This window comes from Protomyctophum parallelum (genome assembly GCF_964188405.1).
Source record: "Protomyctophum parallelum genome assembly, chromosome: 22".
Classification (NCBI taxonomy): Eukaryota; Metazoa; Chordata; class Actinopteri; order Myctophiformes; family Myctophidae; genus Protomyctophum; species Protomyctophum parallelum.
In genome coordinates, this window is record NC_139714.1 from 21,158,174 (window position 1) to 21,176,395 (window position 18,222).

The following is an 18,222-nucleotide window of genomic DNA, read 5'->3' on the forward strand; positions in this document are numbered from 1 at the left end:
TGTGAAGAATGCGGGGCAGAGGTTCTGCTCTGACTCCATCGGGCCAACAGTGACGGAGATTAGCTGTTCAGATGGACCTTAGAGTATATATGAATAGAGAAGACACCCGAGTTCTCCTCCCATCCACTTGCATTAAGTTGCTCAAAAGCGCATGAGGCGATTTCACTCCTCCTTCCTGGTAGGAACAGAGTGCATTCTGGGATGGATTTGCCCCAAACACATGAACGCGCTGCCGTTGACTATCATTGTGCCGTTTGTGCGTGTTCACGTATGAAACATTCGTTCACGTGTCATGGCCCCAAACACATGAACGTGCGCAATGATAGTCAACGGACCAGCGCTGGCTCGAGCTGCAATGACAAATCCGGCCACTATGTCCATTTCGCCTCAGGGTTTCCTCTGGGTGCCTTCTCTATTCATATATACTCTAAGGGATGGACAGACAGGGTGTGAAACAACCTTTGACCCGGCGGAGACAATAAGCTGCATAGTCAATTAGGGTGCTGTGAAGAACGACTTTTACCAACAGAAGGGATAGTCATGTCTGACGCATTTTAAGAAGAGGTATACTGAAAAATATCAAAGCCCAGGCTGAAAACAAACATTAAACTCAATGGCATTTAATGTTTGTGATAGTGACAAAACAAACATTAAACTCTGTCCATTGTCAATGGCATTTAATGTTTGTGATAGTGACAAAACAAACATTAAACTGTCCCTTGTCAATGGCGTTTTTAATGTTTGTCGACTCTAGACAAGACAAACATTAAACCTGTATGGGCTAGCGACCCTCAACAACTAGTTATGAATCATACGTAAGCTAAGAACATAACAGTGGAATATCTATAATGAAACTATGCGTACGGTATATACTATCTAGTGCTATGTCTACATAAAATGCTATCCAAGTTACATAAGTTGAACCTTTGCATTCGCCTGTAAGGTCGTTGGGGCTATAGGGCAAGTGCTACGGGCCATGTGGGAATCCAGGTGATTTGTGCCCATGACCTTGTCAGTAGTAGTCACACGTGGAAGTTAATTGTCAGGAAGTGAAAGTTGAGTTCCTTCCTAGTCCTCCCAGTAGAGAGGCATTTTGACTCTGCTCCAGTCCACATGATGACGTGACGTCTCCGTATATATATTTCGTTTCAGTTCCAGTAAACACACTACTGGAGTGTCTTGCATACAACGTAGGCTATAGTGTACACCCCAGCTTTAACTCAGCCTGTTTCCGCTCAGGCTACTGTTTTGCGCTTCATTTCTGTTCCGGCAGGCAGGCAGGGAGGCCGGGCCCCAGGAGAAGACTTTAATACACACCCAGAGTGTATAATGAGTCCTGCATGGATACAGCACCGGGGTAGAGTATTTACTTTAGAAAGAGCAGTGTTTAAAGAGAGCAGCCAGGAGGCACCCTGTATCATGATTCATTGACTGCTGTGCTGAGTGCTTGTTTTGGACGACACCAAGGCCAATATCACTCGCAAGGCAACAGATATACAATGTTGTATATTTCAAACACTGGTGTGAATAATTAAGTAGGCCTATATACTCAAATACAAATGAGGTACTTTTTACTTTACTGGAGTAATTTCCTACTCCATTACATCTTAGAGACAAATATAGTAGATTTAGTTACTTGTTACTTGTATATTTTAAATGTTACAAAACATACATTAAAGAAGATCTGGAACTTAATTTTCCTGCCTTTCATCTGTCTGGTCAAATTATGGGTGTGTCCAAAATTACAAAATATCTTGGGCATATTATAATAACAGATACCTTAGAGGATGACGAGGACATGTTTAGACAGAGGAGAATGCTATATGTACAAGCCAACATGTTGGTCCGTAAATTTCACCATTGTACTAGGATGTTAAGGTAAACCTCTTTAGAGCTTATTGCACCCCTCTCTACACAGCTCCACTGTGGGTGAAGTACAAGAAGGAGAGCTTACGCAAACTGCAAGTAGCCTATAATGACTGTCTGCCCAGGAGCACCAGAGCCAGTGGGCTTTTCTGTTCATTGGGTCTCATGGCATGGCGATGCAGCAGACATTCGACACGAGGAGAGAGCGATTGATTTATTAATTTGCTGCTTGTTGTGTTCATTTGTCGAGCATGCCAGTCAGTTGTCGATGACACACAGCCCCACTCAATCAGAAAATGAATCTAAGGAGCACACACCGTGTATAACGCACAAACAAAACATTGGTTCTGAGAAATCAATAAGCTAGCATGATAGAGAGCACCCTGTTCTGTTTGGAGATCCGTCTGGGAATGGTTCTGTGGCAGAGCAGAAACATCACAACCAAAATATATAACGCTGTGTTTGTTTTATTATTGTTATTTTATACAGTGGCACTTATCTTGTCCCCGATTTGTTAGCCTAATGTTACACCTGCCGACGTTAACTGGCCAATGAGAGGGATAGGCTACATTTCTGTGCTTTCCCCTGCCGTGTGTGTTGATTTCAGGGTCCATTAGGCCGCTGATTGTGGTGGTGGTGTCTGCGACAAATTCAAAATCAGTTCCACATATTACACTGCACAGCAGAAGTCCATGCTACTACAACACTCAGGCAAGCACTGTGTGTTACTTTCCTCATGCAGTTTACTTATACTGAAGTTCATCGCTAGGCTGAGAGTACACCAGAGAAATGTAATTTGTTGCATAATTACTACTACATTAGTATATTGATCATACTAAGACAGATGCTCCTTTTATGTTCCCTATCCAGCACCAGATGTCAATATTATCCTAATTATAAAAGTAGGCTACTCAATCTCAACATTGATTGACATACAACCCAGCATGATGCTTACAAACTCATACATGTAATACATAATAGACACGATGGCAATGATGCATGTCTTGTAAGATGTCAGTATAGATTAATTCATTGCGATCGTAGGTCGCAGTTTACTATGAAAACCTGCAAATCCTGTCAGTCGGTCGGTACGTCACGTCTCGTGACACGCTCCATATGGCCAATACAGAATTCATGCCATATGTTGATCGGACCTCATCAAACCCTGCACACTCAAGACACTGCCCCCGCTGCCACCCTTAGATCTCCACATATGGAGCTGACCTGTTCTCACATTCCATATGTTGATCTAACCTCATCAAACCCTGTACACCCAAGACACGCTCCATATATGGCCAGTACATAATTAATTCCATATGTTCTGACCCCCAGCCATCAGCCTGTCACCCAGGCGGATGCGTACATGCACGCGACTTCGCTCTTCAGGGCGCGTTACTGGGACATGAATCTGTGACTTATCATCCTTTGATCAAGTTTGATGTATTTTGTAGTATGCCGGGTCGTGCACAGAAAGCCGATCTACAAGCTCACAATGCATTACAACTACAAGCATAAATTCGGGTTTAAGATCATTGTTATATTAATTAAAAACATTAAATAAAATCGAAATGAGTCATGCCTTCATATACACATTATAGGGAGGTGGGATAAGGTGGTCCCTTGAGGATTGTTTGAAATCTAGTAGTGACCCATGCCGCTAGCCAGCGCTGAGATTTCCTGGTGTTGGTGGCTGCAAATGGTGCATTTATATAGCACCTTTATCCAAGGCGCTTTACATAGATTGTGCATTGCATTACATTCACCCATTCTCCCACACACATTCATACACCGATGGCAGCGGAAACCATGCAAGGCACCAACCAGCACACTGAGCTATTAGAGGTTCAGTGTCTTGCTCAAGGACACTTCGACACTAACTCTGGGGAAGCCCGGGTTCGAACTGGTAACATTGTGGTTACCATCCGGCCACTCTACCACCGCCCCCCATGGGGATTTCGCCATAATAGAGTCTTTAGTTGAGTTGTCCAAAATTAATTTCAAGGTATTTTGAAATTAAGTTAGAATTCAGAAGCACAGCAGGAGACTAGGGTAAACTATCTGTAGTCTCTTGCCAATTATTGGCAGGCCACTGACTGTCGACCTAGATGAGTGAAGTGCTCAGTCACAGTGAGTAATGTACAGATTTGTTTCAGACTCAGTCAGGTTCATTGCATTTGGCTTTAATTCCCCCTATAATCACTAGGTGGCAGCATTGTATTGTCTAAATATTTGAAGAGTGCCAACCTATTCTTTTACAGTCTATGGCGCCAACCCATACTGAATGTTTAAGTTTAAATAGCCTCCTGACTCCCAGTACAGTATCTATATGCCTTGTATTGTTTAACTTTTTCATGCTGCCAGTAAACATAGGCATTACATAAGCATAACAATCAAATTAATAATTTGTCTTAATAAAGAAGAATGAGTCACTCATTTTGTCTCTTCAAAGGAATGCAAAAGGAATTATGGGGAAATTGTGAAGACAACTCTGGCACTTTCTTCCTTTGATCAACATATTTAACAAAAAAAAGACCAAAGAGGGAGTTTATTTATAATTCTATTCTCAGTTGTTTGTTTCTCAGTAACTTTGTAAAACCCTGCAGGGAATTGTAAAAAATTCAAAGGCAGACGATTAAAACGTGTCCCTTTGAGTTCAGTTGTTACTATAGGTAGAAAGGTTGTTTTAAAGTATCCCCTTTAAAAGACAAAGAAGATAAACCACAGCCATAATAACGCTCATAAATGTGTAAATACTGAAATGGAATAGTGTGTTAGTGAAAGTCCTCTGTTGAACATGACAAATTCAAGATACAGACAATAAAGTTCATACTTCTATTTTAATTGGTATATAATTGGTCCCCCACTATATAATGCTCATGATGAAATGGTAGCCTACCATTTCATCATGAGGTAGTTTTTGTTTTGCGTTTCAAACCACATTTGAAATATTATTGGTGCGTCTCAGCTTGTGTCAGATGTAAGGAGAACATTCAGAAGCACTGCACTGCCCTCCTGGGAGCAGCCAGAGCAGCCGCCTCTCTTGGCAATTAATCTTAATTAGCCTCATCAAACTACCCCCACCCAACCTCCCTCTATTATTTGACCAGTTTCCCGTCCTGTGCATCTCCGTTCTCATCCATTGGGTTGTGCGGCGCTGTGTGAGAAACATACCTTTAATAATAGTAGTTTGCAGGCCAGGAAGGAGGATTCGCACTCGACCGCCACAGGGAATCGCAAAGATTTTAGTGCGATGCATCTATATGTGTGTGTTCTCTCTCCCTGCTCTCTCCCTCCGGCATGTTGAGTTTTCTCCCTCGCTTGGATGTTTAAATAATAGACCAGTCTGCTGAGTGGTACACTGGTATTATGCCTTCAAGCAATTTACAAACACAATACAAATACCCCACTGTCTCCTTGTAACATATTAATGTGCTTAAAAAGTATTTATATATTTCATGAAGCACTGCAAACATATTGTAGCCTACAACAGAACCAGCTGTTCTATATTGTACTATTCTTTACATGAATTAATTCACTCACTGGATGTGAGTGAATTTTCTATCTTTGTTTGACCTTTACATTACAGAACTTGCATTAGACCCAGTGGAACAGTGAAGCCGTGATTAACATTTCCTTCTAGAGAGTGCCATTTGCAATTTGTCATATTGCTCTACGAGTATGCTTGCTGTGTGTGCTTGTGTTTTTAACCTCTTTCTACTGGAGCAGAAAGTAGCCTATAACCCACTATATATTAAAATCTTTAACTTTTTAACCCCCCTCCACCCAGTGTTTCATATTAGTACGCCCTCTAGGGAATACAAAAAATACAAAAAGAACACAGGAAACTGAAAGAAATAATGCAGAAAAATCCGGCACGGCAGCCATTTCTTGCAACTACAGATCACATGTAGACAGTATAATACCATAATATAATAGCTCTAAATACGGGCTGAAGGCAGTTTATTGCATCCCCCGTCTGAACCCCACAATCAATATTTAATAATATACTTGGTTGACATTGTACGGCCGATTAAAGAAATACCACCCTCGATGTAAGAGAGAGCACATATAGTGGCACGCAGGTCTCACACACTTATCCATCGTCCCTTGGCCACAAGCTTTCGGCGAGTGCAAATCTGATGTCTAGTGTATTTTCGCTGTTGGACGGTCATAAAGTACGATAAAAAAAATGATGTAGGAACGTGTGTACATGATTTCTGTAAAAGAAACACCCTAAACACCCCTAAGTAATTACAGTGAGTTGGACACAGACTGACAGACACAGAGTAGGGCAGTGGTTTTAAACCAGTGGTCCTTGAGGTTCCAGGTGGTCCCCAGCTAAAAGATGGAGAGTTGGTAACCAAATGGACCCTTATACATCTTTAACTCTTGAGAGCATAAAGTGAAACCAAATGGATTGGTTTCATCTCACGCTCTCAAGAGTTAAATTGTTTACTTAATTTACAAGAGGTCTACACAATTAGATAATGTAGCATAATTGTTATTTTGATCAAAGTTTGCCTGTTATCTTTCGGCATGGAGTTGTGAACAAAATCATATCCAACGAAAACCAAATATTCAAAGTTTTGTGTCTGAGAGGCTAAATCTCATCAAATGGTGGTTCCGTAGCTCAAATGCCCAATAAAGAATGGGCCTGGATAGAAAAAGGGTTGAAAACCACTGCAGTAGGGGACAGCTAGGCCTCACCCAGAACAACGTGCAAGACAGGTGGAAAGACAACATTGGCCAATCCCTGACGAGGGAACATCAAACACTGGTCAATCAATAGCAGCCGTTTCCTTATCGGGGACAGCAGTAAGAAACTTCAGCCAATTACGGTTATGAGAGAGAGAGAGCTCCAATTTCAGTAGACAATTAAGCTTAAATTTGGCTGGCCGGAGAGATTACATAAAGCCGAGAGCAGTTTGAAGTCAGTCAATGAAAACAATTGTAATAATATTGACAGTAAAACTTATGCCGTCTGGCTTTTTCTGGGTAATGAGTCTTTGTTTATCTGGCTGTCACACAGCGACTTTGACTACACAGTAATATACATGCACGCACCTTGATGTATATTCACCATGTTTAGTGAGCACACCAGCACAGCACCATAGTGAGTTGTCACTGAGGATGGAATCAAGTCAACTATACAGTACTATGTTTCAAACAAACACAAACGAGCCAGTGCGAGAGAGAGAGAGAGAGAGAGAGAGAGAGAGAGAGAATCTGGGTTGGGGTGGAAACGCCACAAAACATATAAGACAGCCACTGGAACATAACAACACAGAGAGAGACAAGTATTAGGAAAAATGGTTTAATATAGGAGACAGAAGCAAAAAAAAAAACTGCATCACACAAGAACACATACGTTTACAAAAATAATTCTGACTGCTTCAGCTACACAGTTAGTTCACAGAGAAGGACAGAGAAACCGGAAAAATCTAAACAGCTAAAAGCAAAAAAGTCTCTAATTAGTTGATCTCTTTATTAAAACTAATACATTAATCCACTGAAGGTGACTAAATATTTCTATTCCTTCTTTTTCTATAATTGTCTTATCATGTAGACGGCACAATACAGACGTCAAATGAAACTTACCGCGGTTCGTATAGACAGACTTGCTAGAACTATTCATAAAAGGAAAATGAAGTCAAACTGACACTCGCCTATACCCTCTGTTTTGGAAATGAAAGAAAGAAAGAAAGAAAGAAAGAAAGAAAGAAAGAAAGAAAGAAAGAAAGAAAGACGAGAGGAACACAAGAGAGAAAGGAAGTGAAAGAAATCAAGCCAAAGATCTTCTAGAAAATCTGATATCAAAAGCCAACTTCCTTCATGCCAGCTAGAAATCATCCCCAGGGACCAGTCAGGCCACACCACCAGGCCAGACACCTCGTTTTTTTTCTAGGTTTTTTTTTTGTTGTATCCTTTAATCTCCAGTATAAAAAGTTTCCACTGGTACAAAATGCATAAGGTACAATCAGTTGTAGAAATAGGAAAGCCTGCGCATTTGTTTTTTGTTGTTGTTTTTTTTGTTGTTCAAATCTCATCCGATGACAGATTTCAAAGTGTTGTCAAACAAACATACATCACGCTTACAGGATCCACTGAAATGCATTGACTTTGGCTTCTCTCAAGACAATACTGTTGAACTACTGAAATCCATTACGATTTAAAGATCCCCCCCCCCCCCCACACACACATACACACAAAAATAAATAAAAGAAGGAAAGAAAACGTTATTCTACAGATAACAAGCTCTTGTACGGCACAGAAAAGAGAGAGAAAAACACAGAAAACACACTCCAAAAACGTTGACATAAGCCATAATGCAAAGAAACGACAAGTTTCCTTTTCGATTTCATTGTTCGATAAATAGCACTTAAGATAATTAAGAAAGAAGGATAACAGAGAAGTGAACAGTGACAAAATAGAAAGATTACAACAAGCATCGGTGATGACAGCCCCTGAGGCGAGCCACTCAGCAGAACCCTCTTGTGCTTAAACGCTCAAACAGACCGAGTGCTTCAGAGAACAATGTGGTGGATAATGCCTGTGTGTGTGAATGTGTGTGAGTGCGTGCGTGAGTCTGTGAATTTGGCCAATTCACACATTTTAAACAGGCAAATAACACCAGCGGCTTTTAAGACACGCACTATATATATATATATATATATATATATGCTATCAACAGCACTAGAATGCAGCCTTCACACTTGAAAAAAAAAAACACAAAAAAGAGAAAGAAGAAAAGGTTGCGCTGTGTGGGTGGGCACAGTGAATAAAATGTGGAATATTCATTATGTGCATTTTTGTGGTTCTCTGATGAGCTTCAGGATTAACACTGCAATGGTAAAAATGTGCAGACTGACGAGCAATGATTGGAATACAACATTCTGGTCAGCTATATCTTATATAGGTAGTTATGGCTAAGCTTATAGTTATGGCACTATCAATACTGCATGGAGGAAGGCAGTGTGTTCAACAATAGCCCATGTCATCAGTGAACATTTGGCATCGGATTTGGTCTCAGACAGGATAATGAAGGCTGTATTGCCTTCATCTTGGCTGTGTTGCTTGTTTTTCCTTGTGCGGACCGGAGTCGTGACCCTTTATCTCGAACCAATAGCGCTTTATTTCCCCTGTTGGTATTCCAATAAGACTTCTCTCCACATAGCCCTGTCTCTAATAACCCAGGTTAGCCAGGGAGACAACAACCAGGAAGAGGAGAAAAAAAACCCCCAAAACAAAACGAAAGCATCTTTCACGAGCAGATCACTCGTCCTTTCCTCCATATCCCCTTGAAGGAAGACAGACATTTTAAGCCTAGCTCTCTGCCCTGGCTGTGGGACAAAATGGTGGCGCTATGAAACCCAAATGTTTGATGAGTGTTACGTTTTAACAGTACAGTGTGAACCCAGACCCGGCACACGCCACTTGACTGACAACATCTTCTAGTCCTACAATACTAGTACGACGATCCCTGGTTAAGGCGAATGGTGAGCTTCAGTAGAAAATAGTGCTGCCACTTTTTGCAGACCGTAAACTAGGTTTTTCAGGGAGGGGACTTGAGGGGCAGTTTCATAGACTTGACAACGTTGTGTCGTGTAAACGGGCTGACTATGAGAATGTCAACGACATACTTTGGCATCTCAACACGGCTTTTGGCCGATTACACTGTGAGACCCACATTAGGGAGAAGTACTTACAATTCATCAGAACTACAGTTACTGTTTCTGCGTCTAAGGACAGGTTCGTAAACGAGCAACAGAAGACGCTTATATACCCAGAACAAAGTACCAACGACAACACTCGGTTTCTCCCGACGACAATCTCCATTATTTTTTGCAGTCCTGTCTGTGCTTTTTCCTTGTAGATTGAGGCTTGTTTTTGAAATGTGCGAGTCGAGTCTTGCCCTGAACTTACGTCATGAAAGCAAACGACGCTCATGTTTTAGGCTGACTCATCTGCGACCGATGCACACAGCCGAACAAATGAGGATCTTTACCATCTATGACAACTGCAACTAAGACTCAAATGTGTTCAACACGATGAAGGGAGGTTGACAATAAGGCTCGGCGTGCAACTTTCCATAGAGTGTTTGTGTTAATATGTGCTGAACACACACAAAAAAGGAAATCAAAAGAAGAAAAAAGCATGCTGCAGTCTAAAGTGTTAGTATAGGCTATGTCAGAGAGAGACAGCACAAAGAAGAGAAACTGAAATAGAAGGAGCAAAAGCTAGTGATAAGGCTTTGACGAATAAAAGGGCTTGTACACGCCCGCTATAAATAACAGTGTGCAATGTGACAGGAGAAAAACTGATTTTTCTGTGCGTTCGTGTACACACGCGCTTGTGGGTATCGGAACAATTACTGCAGAACGTTTCACACTCAGGGGCTCTCATGCACCACAACAAAGTAAAAGTCAACTGTGAGGTCTGCACGAGAGTGTGTGTCCGTGTGTGCGTGTGTGTGTGTGTATATATATATATATGACACATGGGCACTTTTTTTTTACATCTTTACAAAGAAAAAAAGCAAACATGACATTTTCAGGCAACAAGACCACAGAATAGCAAGTTAACAAACTCTTTTTTTAAATCTATATTTTAAATATGAGGGATCCATACAAAACACTTAATAAAATACCCATGTTATCAAATAATTTCACAAGAAATACACTGACGCGCTAGGCAGGAAGTACCTTCAGAATTTGGCACTAAACTCCATTGATCTTGTCTTTTTTTCTTTATAAGACATTTTGCTGAACAACGAAACACACCTAAATATTTTTCCCACAAGAGAAATAAAATAATAATGACATTGATGCTTCACAAGCTGACACATTATATATATATATAGATATATTTATATTTATATATATTTTTAGGAATTTTATATAGCTAATTAACCAACAAGAAACTTAGCAAATAGGGACTCCTTAAAAAATAAAGAAAAGGAAAAAAACAAAAAACAAAGTAACTATTATAGTAATATGAAAGGCTTTGTCTATTGTTCAAGTAAACTGATTTTTTAGTCTTCTCTTTAGAAACATGAGACATTTAAGACCGTTAGACTTGTGATGAAACCACAACTAAACTCACGAGAAGCACCGACGTTAACGCAGGTTACAGGTATCTTAGTACTTTTTTTGTTTTTCCTCTATACATTTAAACAGTAGAAAATATAGGTCATTTCATCATGTGCATTTAAACCACGGATTGTCTATCTGTGAGTCAGTTCAGCAAAAGGTGACACAAGTAGGTAGCATTTCTCCCCCCAAACAGGGTAAATGTCTGTTTTTTTGTGTGTTTTTTTTGTTACCTTTGTACTACTCTAGAAAAAAGTGGTTCTATATATAGACTTTAATGAGAAACAGAGCCACTTAAAATGGCCTTATCAAAAAACTTTACACTGCCTGAAAAATGTAAAAACCATTAGAGAGCTCCGAGAGAGTCTAATATTGATCAGTCAGTTTTCATTCAAAACTGTTTGGAAGTAGTCTTATTTTTCGTAGAAACTGGCACGGACTGCTTCTGGCCTCATATTGCTAGTGGTGCCAGAAGCAAGAGAACGTGCCAATCCCTGTACTGAACTTTCAAGTTTACTTTAAATGAAAGAAGGAACAAATAAAGGCAAACCCAACATAAAAGGAAGAAAAGCCAAATAAAACAAACTTAAGCTTGAATGGAAATCACTTTGCCACAGGATTATTCTTCTTTTTTTTGATAAAAGAAACATTTGTTTTTTTTGTTCATAAAAAAATCTCAGTCTTTTTGTATGAATTGCAGCTATACCTTTGTTCACATTGATTCGTTTCCTCGAACCCTCCCCTGTTTTTCGTTCCCTCCCTTCTTCGATCCTGATATCGTCTTGCCCACATTCTCCTCCCTGCCACCCCCCCCCCCCCGCCCTAAAAACAAAACAAAAATGACATCCACATGAGGTTACATGCAAAACGAAAAAAGAAAAAACACAAAACAAGAACAAAAAGTCCGAAAGACCAAGCTAAAAGTTCAAAGTTGAAAAAGTCAGTAGGCGGAGACCAAGGTTATGATCAGGTGAGCTCAGAAAAAACAATGACGGGACGATGACACTTTAGGGTTTTTTTGTTTGCTTTTTTTTTTGCTTTTTTGTTTTGTTTTTTGTTTTGGACGCCACGGAGACATGCTAGGCAAACGATGAGCTAACAGGCATGGAGATGGGTTCTATAGGGGGAAGAAAACAGGGGAGAGGAGAGAGTTACACAGAGAGAGAGCGCCAGGGCACCACACCACTACAGCATTTAAATCAAGAGAACAAACAACAACAACAAACAAACAACAACAACAGCAACAACATCAACAAATGCAAACCATCAGAACAGCAACACCACTCGCTGGCTATGAAATTGGCTCTTTTTTTTGCGTTCATTTTAAATAATTTGCATTTTTGTATTCAATATAAAAATGCTATATGTATTTTTATTATATATTTCTTTTGTTGGGGGAGGGTACAAAAACTGTAACAGTAACACACTCATGGCCACCCACACGTATTACAAACACAAACGAACATTCACTCTCACTTTCACAAACCCCACAGACACACACAAACACCCAAAGCTATATCCATCCGCAACGCTCGTCTCCGTGAGGAGACGATCAGATGGATGCCATTTGGGAGAAACTATTCATAGTTTTTTAGTTTTTTTTGGAGGAAGGAGGGGAGGGGGGTTGGGGGGGGGGGGGGGGTATACAAACAAACAAACTAACAAACAAACAAAAAACAGAACGGAATGAAACACTCGCAAACAAACGCAAGGAGAGGCAGAAATTTTGACAGGTGAAGTCCCACTACTAATGGAGAGAGAGGGAGCGAGAGATAGAGAGAGAGAGAGAGAGAGAGAGAGAGAGAGAGAGTGGTGAGAGAGGCGAATAATGTGTGTGTGTGTGTGTGTGTGTGTGTGTGTGTGTGTGTGTGTGTGCAGTGTGTGTGTGTATGTGAGAGAGAGAGAGAGAGAGAGAGATGATCACAGAGGACGAACAGAGAGGGGTGTGAAGTGCAGGTTTTGGGGAGGTGACAGCGATGGTGAGCGGAGGCATGGTGTTGTGGATGGGGTTCTGCACTTCATGGAACACGAACAACACCGGAGAACCCAATTCCACGAGACTTCTTCACAAAAAAGGCTCTACTCTAATGATGCTGTATACTTTAGGAGTCCAATAACTTAACGATAGGCAATAAATAAAATCAATATATATATATATTTTTTCAATCTGAGGCAGTAAAAATGTTGTATACAAATAGAACTGCCTCTTTTTACAATAAAAATTTACAGGCCTGTGGCTTTCTGCACTTTGAATTATTATTATTATTATTTTTTTAATCTTTCAAGAAACATCAAGTATTTTCAGTTACCCCCTTAACCCATAGAGTATTGTTTTTCCTTCTATTACAGCCTTCACCAAATTCAGGATGTTTGGTTTTTGAAAATGTTGTACGTGATATTCGTTCAACAGAGACCAATGTGATCTGACCCAGAAAGGTATCACCAATTAAATAAAAAATACCATCCTATTTCTTTCCTCCAACATGAACGTAAATAGTAAAGCAGAGCTGAAGTGTTCGGTGGAGGAGAGTGTAAAAGCCTGTTTATACTTACGCAAATAACCAATCTACAAGCTCACAGTGCTTGTATCGTGATGCATTGTGAGCTTGTAGATTGGTTATTTGCGGTGTATGAATCAGGCAAAAACTGACTGACGCATGACTATCGCGAGAGGCTACTACTTCTCGTGTGTTTTCGCGGCCTTTGCTCCCGGGTGATGGTGGGCGGTAGAGGGCGTCGAGAAGCAGCGGTGATCCGCAACCAACACTGCAGAGGTCAAAGGTAAAATGTGCATATTGGTGTGCGCGAGGAAAAAAAGAAAATACCTTTACAAGAGGTCTCTCTTACCAGGCCTCAGGTTCACAAGAGAGAGAGAGAGAGAGAGAGAGAGAGGAAAAATTATATTTGAAAAACGTTCTTCGTCACGATTCACGCAGTTCTGACTAACCCTAACCCGTCCTCAATAAAATTATATAAATAATAATTTAGAAAAAAAAAACTAAACGAAATAACAATTACACAATAACTCAACAAAGAAAAGAAAAAAATAAAGCTACCCGCGATAGCTAACTCGTTCCATTATTAAAAGTGTACAACGTTAATGGCGGTAATGGAAGCGTTCATGTGCGTAAAAACTAAAACATCATAAATCATAATAAATAATAAAAAAAAAGAATACTGCTAATGAAAATAATAATAATAATAATGAAAAAAGCTTGAGAACCAAAAAAAAAGAAAGAAAAGTACCACAAAACAAGGCATGTGTGTATGTGTACTCCCTCAGGGTGCCTAGGTCGTATCCCCCCCCCTCCCCCCCTGCCTCCCCTCAGTCCCTGGTATACAGAGGGTCGTGGCTAGTTTTTTGTTTTGTTTGTTTTGTTTTTGTTCATGGGGGGGTGGGGGTGGGGGGGGGGGGAGGAGGGGCGAGGGCCGGGGGGGGGGGGGGGGGGGGGGGGGAGGGGACTTACCCTAGCAGTGCTAACAGGGGGAGCAGAAAGACCCTATAGTGCTATGAGATCAGTACGGTTTGCTGTCGTTCTTGGAGCGCTTGAGCTGCACTTTGAGCCTCTTCATGCCGATCTGGAAGCCGTTCATGGCCTGGATGGCCGCCTGCGCTGACACGGGATTGTCATAGCTGACGAAGCCTGGAGCCACATCAGAGACACAGAGAGAGAGAGAGAGGAAGGGAGAACAAGGTACAGTGGTGAAAAAAGTACTCACATTGTTTGTACTTAATTATTTCTGTGCCGCTAGCTGTTAGCATAAATGTAGTTAACCTGTGCCACCGTCGGCGTCCACTTTAAGATAAGGAGATTCCACCCCCCAGCTCAATACACACACTTTGCCATCATTAGCATCAGCTCCTTTGAACCGAGGTAAACGGAGATCAGATTTAACATCCCATAGCGTGTGGTGATGGAGGCGTTGCATAGCAACCGGATCAATGTTAAAGGTATATTCAGTGATTTCACTTAATTCAAAAATCACTTATTTTTTTGTTTTGTTGTGATAATCCTCTCTACTATAGAGTGTGCTGATTGATTGATTGATTGAATACTTTATTGAAAATATATTTCAAAAGGATAAAATTCACAAGAAAGCTGTTAGGCTTGTTTCCATTGTGGTCCTCTTGGGGAAAGGGAAGGGGAGCAACAGACAATAACAGTACAATACCGACAAAAACAGGAGGCAAAAAACAAACATAAAACAAAAAACAGGACAAAATTCATATAAACTGACCAATAAAACTGAATTTCTTTTCTTTTTTCCCCCTTACTTTTGTTAATGTTTTTTCATTTGTGCCATTTATCTATTCTACACTATATTTACACTATATTTTCGGCCAACCATCTTTTTAATGTGGCTTTAAAAATATCAAAGGAACTGGTCACCTTGAGGCTGGAAGGCAAGCCATTCCACTGAACTGCTGCCGAGTACAGGAATGATGTTTTTCCCATATTATTATGAAAAAGGCAGGGTTTAAAATCAGTAGGGCTCCCTCTGGTGTAGTGCCTGTGAGTATCACTAACCGTTGCAAAATAGTCACTGAAATATTTGGGTGCTAAATTATTTCTAATCCTGTGAACTAGACACATTTTAAATTGGGATACTCTCTCCTCCACTTTAAGCCACCCCAGACTGGTGAAGTGGGCAGGGAGAAGGTGACCATATAAGGAGTTCCTCCCTGTCCCCAGTTAACCCCTGGGGGTCAAAAAACATTAGGTTTCGTTTTTGGCTCTCTATCCTGATTGGATGAAAGGCTTAGGTCCCAGCCAAAAACGAAACCTAAGGTTTTTTGAATGAAATCACTGAATATACCTTTAAAAGCTGCCGTGGGGCTCCACCATTAGTATAATTTTATACACGGAGTGTACGTTGGGGTCCGTATATATTTCCGCACCTAGCAAATAACGTCCCCTAGCTGGGGGGTACGTATATATATATATGGACATGGAAGAGAAATAATTAAGTAAAAGTATCAATGCTGCAATGTGGAAATACTCTGTTGCAGGTACAATTCCGGAAGCGCGATGGACATGTTTGCCCGTGTTATAGGTAGAGGTACTGCAGCGCATTCCGGCTGGGGCCATGACACACGAACGAGTGGAAACGTTGTGTTCAAATGGCAGGGACACCGCTGACCATGTGGTTCGCCCTACTCGAAGGATATCCGCGCTGTGTGCCGTGTGTATATGTGTATGTGTGTGTGTGTGTGTGTGTGTGTGTGTGTGTGTGTGTGTGTGTGTGTGTGTGTGTGTGCGTGCCGTGCCGTACGTACCGAAGCACTTGCTTAGGTTTGTCTGTTTGTCAATGAAGACTTTGGCAGAGACCACGTTTCCAAAAGGCATGAACATCTGCAGGATGTCCTGGTCTCCAAACTCCTGGGGCAGGTGGTAGATGAAGAGGTTGGCCCCTTCTGGACCTGGGTGGAGAAGAGAGAGAGAGGGCGGTCAGAGGTGGGTGTCCGGCCCTCATTCCGGTCACGTGATGGGGTTCTGATCCAGAACCGTGGAGGAGGAATCGGATCCAAACATTGAGCAAACCGAATCGGTTTGGAACATTTGGAACCGTCTCCCGGATTTGTATCACACTGTCGGAGCTAGTAGGTGGACTTCACGTCTGCTTTACAATTACAATACCAAACGTGTTTCCCAAACATTTGAACATCAAGGACCACCATAACTCTCTCATTTGTACACTCTGAGAGTTACAGACAGGCCAACAGCACACACACCAAAACCCGCCCCTGCTCCATCATGATTGGCGGAAGGCTCCTCTCCATCCTGATTGGATGAAGGCTGGGCCACCTAACCAAAAACGAAACCTATGGTTTTTTTTACTTCCAGGGGTTAACTGGGGACGGGGAGGAACCATGGTCAGCACACTCTATAGTAGGCACAACAAAACAAAAAAGAAGTGATATTTGAATTAAGTGAAATCACTGAATATACCGTTAAGTTACATTCATTGCATATCATTACATACAAATCTACCAGTCTAACGTACCTGTACACACAAACACGGAATGTGTGGAATTGGTTTGACACACTGAGGAGAATGTGACCTTTTAGATTTGACCTGCTTACAATTAATTTTCCCGGGGAAAAGCTATCAGGGATACTTCCTCTAGATTAGGTTTAGGTTGATTATTTATTTGATGAGATTTAGCCTCTTAGACCGAAGACATGGAATATGTTGTCATTGGATGAGATCGTGTCCACGATTCCATGCTGTAATGATGATCGCAAAAAAATCGTGATATTGAAACGGAACAATCGTTGAATCGCAATATAATTAAGAATCTCAACATATATGGAATTGGCACCCTATATGTATGGAGATCGTATTGGGATCTGGAGGTAAGTGAGTCGCCCCATCCTGAGACTCTATGTCGTCCTCAATCACGACAGTGTCAGCTAATCCACCCAAGACATGAGAGCGGAAAAGAACGGCACGAAGATTAATGCTGGTGCCAAATTAAACAGCTGACAGATTTTTACCATAAAATTATGAATTTGTATTAACTACTACCAGTGCCAACTGTCAGGGAGCATCCAAGACACCCCCCCCCCCCCCCCCCCCCCCGTACACGCAGTATATGAATGATATGCTAATTGGAGAGCAGCCTAAAAACAGCTTATATTTTTGTCAAACCGCTCCACCCCCCGCCCCCCCCCCACCCACCACCATAACATTACTTCAGTTAACCCAATCTGGGCACGAACCCTTTTTGTTGTTTTAAGCATTATGTTATATAATAAATAATAATATACTAAATTAAAAAAATAGCAGATCTACAAGCTCATAGCGCAGCCGCGCTACGAAATAGTTTAACAACCACATAACCACAAACACATAGAAACATAGGTTTTTCAGAAAACTTTTAGGATTTAGTTCACATTTTTGCCTGTTATGGTACCACATCAATACAGCATTGGGTCTGAGAGGCTAAATGTCATCAAATGGTGGTCCGTGGCTCAAATTCTGAAAAGATAATGGTCCTGAAAAAGTATGATAGATAGATTTGTTTGTTTGTCTGTCTGTTGTTATAAAAATCACACCTGTGTGAAGAGAGGGGCGGTAATATATTAAAGTCTATAACTCATGTTGATTAGGTGATGATTGTAATGGTGATGTAAAACAAACAGTGACAAAACAAACATTAAACTCTCTTCATTGTCAATGGCGTTTTTTTAAACAAACACTGAACTAAAAACAAACATTAAACTCTCTTAATTGTCAATGGCGTTTAACCCATTCTGAACGG

At 41.0% G+C, this 18,222-nt stretch overlaps 1 protein-coding gene across 1 annotated transcript in view; it reads right to left on the minus strand.

Moving 5' to 3' along the window:
- Positions 1–11,807: 11,807 nt before the first annotated feature.
- celf2 (cugbp, Elav-like family member 2) overlaps positions 11,808–18,222 on the minus strand; it is a 98,512-nt gene continuing 92,097 nt past the window's right edge. Inside the window, 3 exon segments of the mRNA XM_083757648.1 lie at positions 11,808–12,072; positions 14,423–14,599; positions 16,234–16,377. Of these exon segments, the coding sequence (XP_083613774.1) occupies positions 14,472–14,599; positions 16,234–16,377 (272 nt within the window). The 3' untranslated portion in view covers positions 11,808–12,072; positions 14,423–14,471.